This window comes from Achroia grisella, unplaced genomic scaffold, assembly GCF_030625045.1.
Source record: "Achroia grisella isolate CSIRO2021 unplaced genomic scaffold, CSIRO_AGI_Agris_v1 utg821, whole genome shotgun sequence".
Classification (NCBI taxonomy): domain Eukaryota; kingdom Metazoa; phylum Arthropoda; class Insecta; order Lepidoptera; family Pyralidae; genus Achroia; species Achroia grisella.
In genome coordinates, this window is record NW_026713035.1 from 4124168 (window position 1) to 4130607 (window position 6440).

Below are 6440 nucleotides of genomic sequence, written 5' to 3' on the forward strand. Positions count from 1 at the left end.
AGACTTAGAAAAATTACAAAATTCTTGTGACGTAAATTGGGTGCCGTTATCAGTAACAAGTTTTTCCGGTATTCCAAAGCGACTAAAAATATCTTTCATGACATGTATAACCGATGAACTGAGTAAGTTAGGTATCTGTGTAACTTCTAAAAATTTTGAGTAGTAATCTACGACTAACAAATAGTATTTATTTTTGAACTCGAATATATCGGCCGCCACGATTTCCCAGGGTAGGCGAGGAATAGGATGTGGCACCAGCGGCTCGCGAGGGTTGGCCGCGCGGTGCCGTTGGCAAGTCTGACAGTTAAGTACCGCACGTTCAATGGCGGCAGACATACCCGGCCACCATATGACTTCACGCGCTCTTCTCTGACATTTTTCTACACCTAAATGTCCCTCGTGTATCCGGGATAACATTTCATTACGCAACGAATCTGGTATAATAACCCTATCCCCTTTGAATAAAATACTATTAACTACATGTATTTCATTGTGAACATTCCAAAAAGGTTTTATTAAAGAAGTTACATCTCTTTTGTTAGATGGCCAACCTGTAAAATAATAATCCGAAACTTTATTTAAGACCACGTCCTTTATTGATTCCTCTTTAATTTTATTTAACATTATAGAACTCGCTTCAACATTTTCATATAACGTGTTAACATGTATCAGCACTTCATCATACGTTTCATCGTCATCCCTACTTCGATCCGTTGCCGCGCGAGATAGTGTATCGGCTATATATAATAATCTACCCGGTTTATATTTTAATTGTACAGAATAACGTTGCAGTTTTAATAGCATTCGTTGAAGCCGGACCGGAGTTTCATTCAATTGTTTTTTCAAAATGGCCTCTAACGGTTTGTGGTCACTCTCGATTGTAACCTTATCGTGTCCGTAAACGTATTGGTGAAACCTAAGGCATCCGAAAACTACGGCCAGCATTTCTTTTTCAATCTGTGCCCATCTCGACTCAGCCGGTGTAAGTGTGCGCGCCGCGTATGCTACCGGCTGCCCCCTGCAGTAAGCATGCACCCAGCCCGCGCGAACTGGCATCCACTGATACAGTAACCGGTTCGTGCGGAGAATAATAACGTAATACAGGGGCGCTGCTAATTTTATCTTTTAATAATCTAAATGATTTTTCATGTACCTCAAGCCACTCGAAAAGTATATTCTTTTTTAATAATTCGCGCAATGGAGATGCAATGTCTGAATAATTAGGTATAAATCGGGACAAATAATTAGTTACGCCTAAAAACCGTTCTAGTTCCTTTCTGTCTATAGGTGTTGGAATATCCAGTATAGCTTTGACCCTATTATTGTCTGGTTGCATCCCACTAGCACTAAAAATATGACCTAAAAACGTTACTTGTTTTGAACCAAATAAACATTTTTCTTTATTAAATTTTACACCGTTTTCTTTAGCCCTACGAATTACCTCCCTTAATCGTGAGTCATGTTCCTCACGAGTTTTACCCCATATTAATAGGTCGTCTATGTAAACTTCGACACCCTCAATTTTAAATATTTTATACATTTCATTATGGAATATTTCCGGAGCTGAATTAATACCAAACGGCATTCTTAAAAATCTATACCTTCCGAACGGCGTGCTAAACGTACAAAGCTTAGAACTACAATCATCCAATTTTTGCATCCAAAAGCCCTTCTTAGCATCACATTTAGAGAAATACTTAGCTCCAGACAGATTACTAGCAATTTCGTCCAGTGTAGGCAGCAGAAATTGACTTCGTTTAATAGCTCTATTTAAATTCCTAGGATCCAAACATACACGTAATGACTTATCAGGCTTCTCAACTACTACAATATTCGATACCCAGTCGGTTGGGCCCTCTTCTTTAATTATTATATTTTGTTTTACCATGTTATCAAGTTCCTGTTTTAATCTAGGACGCAACTTAATAGGAATTTTACGGGTGGCATTTACCACGGGCGGTACGGTTTCGTCGATAACGATTCTACAAACAGACGGCAAACAACCCATACCTTGAAAGACTGACTCATCAATGTACATACCGTTTACAGATAATTCATTAGACCGCAATATTAATTCTAGACATACACACGCCCTTAAACTTAATAAATTATTGCAGTTAACTTCTAACACATAAATTCTTTCTTTACAACTACGTTGTTTATATTGTATCATAGCATCGAAGTAACCAATCACGGGCAATTTATTTTTGCTTATTTCTCTTAATACTGTGGCACACTTACTAAGTTGACATTCCTTAAATCCTGCATTATTATAAGAAAATAAAGACATGACAGACGCATCGGCGCCACTATCTAATTTAAAGTATAAGTTTACACCATTCACTATAACATTTTCATACCACGACTCGTACTGTTTACACAAAGTGTCTATACTAATATTATACAATAACAACTCATTATTCTCTTTGTACTCAGGGGTGTCAGTTACTTCTGTCACTTCATGTGTAAATTTTATTTTACAACATTTCGCGAAATGACCGATTTTATCACAACGATAACATCTCATTGAAAAAGCCGGACAGCGATCACTAACCTTGTGCAGTAAATTACATTTAGTACATACAGGTGAACCTGTATACCGGCCGCGGCCAGCCGCTCCGTTGTCACCGCTGCGCCACTGCGGTTGTAGTCCAAACGCGCGCCTCCCCGACGAAGCCAGCCTCCCATCACCGCCGCGAGTCCTGACATTAGCACCTGGGTTGTACCACTGGCGTTGTGCTGAAGTAGTCCTCGTTTGCCTCGTCATCTGCTCCACACTGATGTTCGGTTGTCGACTGCAACACGCCGCTGCCTGTTCTGTAGCACGTTCCGCTGCACGACACCACTGTATTGCCTCATCCAAGGACATCGATGATTTTGCCAACAGTTTTTCTCTCATTTGGGCATCTTTAATTCCACGTATCAACTGAGTTAATATTAAACTGTTTTTTAATAATCCAAACTCACAATTCTTGCTTTTTATTTTTAAGGCACCAATAAATTTATCAAAATTATCTTCAGCTTGATATGTTTCGAAAAATATGTGCCGTTCGTAATTAACATTTTTCTTTGGGTCGCAGTGTTCACCAAACGTAATGCATAATTTTTCATAATCAAATTCAATATCCGATATATCTAGTTCTTCAAAAATTTCTCTTCCATATTTTCCAATAACATGCATGAAAAGTGCACACTTCTCCTTTGACGAAGCGGATTCTTTTCCAGAAGCAATTAAGAAACAATCGAATGCCATTTTCCATTCACGCCAATTGGTCGCCATATTCCCGTCTTGTTGCATCGGTGCCGGTTGTTGTATCGCCGTAAATACGCTATCATCGCGCCTTGAACTCATCTTTTCACTTGTCATTATTCACCATAAGCAAATTGACCATAAGCAAAACAATATTAATATTTTTTAACTTTACTAAAATTAGTTTTCACACCTGACACCATGTTGTATGTGTATCGAATCAAACAACGTTTGGATGACAACTGATTTATTTAACTAATAGACCTACCTTCAAGTTCTACAATAATAGTTATATGTTAATGTACAACATACCCACTACAAAATGTATGTACCTACATTAAAATATAATTTTTGAAATGTATGAGATGTATGAAAGAAATGTATGTACCTACATAAAAAGTTCATTTTTGAAATGTATGAAATGTATGAAAGAAATGTACGTACCTACATTAGAAGATAATTTTTGACATGTATGAAATGTATGAAAGAAATGTGTGTACCTACATTAAAAGATAATTTTTGACATGTATGAAATGTATGAAAGAAATGTAGGTACATACATTAAAATATAATTTTTTAAATGTATGAAAGTAATGTATGTACCTACATTAAAATATAATTTTTGAAATGTATGAGATATATGAAAGAAATGTATGTACCTACATAAAAAGTTCATTTTTGAAATGTATGAAATGTATGAAAGAAATGTATGTATGTACCTACATTAGAAGATAATTTTTGACATGTATGAAATGTATGAAAGAAATGTATGTACCTACATTAAAAGATAATTTTTGACATGTATGAAATGTATGTACCTACATTAAAATATAATTTTTGAAATGTATGAGATGTATGAAAGAAATGTATGTACCTACAAGTTCATTTTTGAAATGTATGAAATGTATGAAAGAAATGTATGTATGTACCTACATTAGAAGATAATTTTTGACATGTATGAAATGTATGTACCTACATTAAAATATAATTTTTTAAATATATGAGATGTATGAAAGAAATGTATGTACCTACATAAAAAGTTCATTTTTGAAATGTATGAAATGTATGAAAGAAATGTATGTACCTACATTAAAAGATAATTTTTGACATGTATGAAATGTATGTACCTACATTAAAATATAATTTTTGAAATGTATGCACCGTACAATAACAATACACGTTAAACATCATACCACAGAGTCATACGCAAGTTAAAAACAAACTGCTATGATATATTAATGAGAAAGGAAAATCAACTTTATGGTATTCGAGTTAGGGTCGATTTCTCTCTTTTTTTAAAATACTATTTTAATCTTACCAGTTGCCAGTATTCGAAGACAGCTACGATTCGTACTCGATATTTTAAATTATTATGTAATCGATTATTCAGTACAAATGTAAATAACCAACGACACTAATAATGTACTACTATATTCCGTTCTTTGAAACGGAACACTGCTATAATACATAATAATGAAAATTTACTGTTCACAACGACTCATTAAAAGCATCATCGAATAATGCGCTGTAATAAAATCCTGTTATCGATTATTCAAAAAAATCGATAATACATGTATTTATTTTTAATATGACAACACTTCATACATAAGTATTATTGGAAATAGTATTACTTGCTTGTTCGGCTATTTTTAATTTACTTAAAAAAAATTTATATGGTTAATTTACAATAATAATATATTAAGTGCTTATTATTGGAAAATATAAAAAAGACATTTAATTAGGCCGATACAAATGACGACAATGCCATCTATGAAAGCATTTTGAAAACATTGAGCCCCATATTAGCACTGATTAAAGTGTAATTAAGTACTGGAAAATAACAAAATGAGTAAATATATGAAAATTACTTTTCTAAACGCATTATTTCATTTTAACATGTATATATAACTTTTTAAAAATTGATTAAACATTTTTGAAAACACAGTTTTGTTTTTTAAAACGTTTGCAAAACTATGAAGAATTCCATCGATACCAATCACGCCATCTATATGCAACTTTTAGCAATAATAATGGCTACTTCCTCATTGAGTGCCACTGCTAATATTATAAATGAGAAAGTTACTGTGGGTCTGTCTGTCGTGCTTTCACGCCTAAACTACTGAACTGATTTCAATGAACCTTGGTACACAAATAGTCTAGACCCTGAGAAAGAACATAATCTACTTTTTAATGCGAAATAGGGTTGTAAAAGGTTGAACGGGGAGATGACAGGTTGTACGGAAATATCGTAATTTTTAAAGATGTTTGAAAATTTTTTTTATGCTTTTGATTAAAATAAATTTAGGTTAAAAAATAATCTTAAAGGGGGTAAAAAAAATAGGGAATAACAGTTTTAATGAAATTAGTTACTTTTGAAGCTAGAACGATGAAACTTTTTTTCATCGCCATTTTTGGGTTAAATTATTAAAGACTTTTTCTTTATTTAGTCAAAGTCACAATTCCACCTGGATGAAGTCACGAGCAGAACTAGTTATATAGCTATTAAACATAAAATATTTATTACTTAGATCTCGTAATACACGAATGAGGAGAGAGAGAGGAACAATGTTGTTTTCATAGAATTTAACGAGAATTGATTTCTTCTCTATTATCTCTATGGAAATTTTCTACGTCCGACAATTTTGAACTACAGAGCGCGTAGCTACGTAGCAACGTGCCTACGCTGGCTACGTAAATATGCTACGATTTGTCGTACTTGCCAACAGTCCTAATTTCCAAGTACATGTCCTAATTTTTATAGTGTCCTGGGATGTCTTAAATATTCTTTGAGCAGCGTCCTGGGTTTTTAAATAAAAAAAAACATATTTTTTTGTAATAAAAATATTAATGTTTGTAATAAAAACATTAAGTTTAATTTTACCTATTTTCACTACATATTCATTTAACTATTGCAACTCTATTACAGCGTCCTGTTTTTAAACTGGATTGTCATGGATTTTCTAACTTAAAATCTTGGTTTTTTAATTTGGGGTTCGCAATTCTAATCTACATTCGTTCTTTTTCACAGCAAAATTGTAACTTACTAATTATACTCATTAATCTATATCTTTCTCCCTTGAAAATTTCCATAGGTTAATCTTGTTATATAATAATAATAATATATTTTCAGATAACAAAGTTCATTTTGTTGGTAACAGTTACATAACCTACGTATGTATGAAAGTTAGTA

At 33.4% G+C, this 6440-nt stretch overlaps 1 protein-coding gene across 1 annotated transcript; it reads right to left on the bottom strand.

Moving 5' to 3' along the window:
• Positions 1-973: 973 nt before the first annotated feature.
• Positions 974-3367, bottom strand: LOC131851960 (uncharacterized protein K02A2.6-like). Its single transcript, XM_059202519.1, has one exon. It carries the CDS (start codon positions 3365-3367, stop codon positions 974-976), a length of 2394 nt encoding a protein of 797 aa, XP_059058502.1.
• Between the last annotated feature and the right edge of the window lie 3073 nt (positions 3368-6440).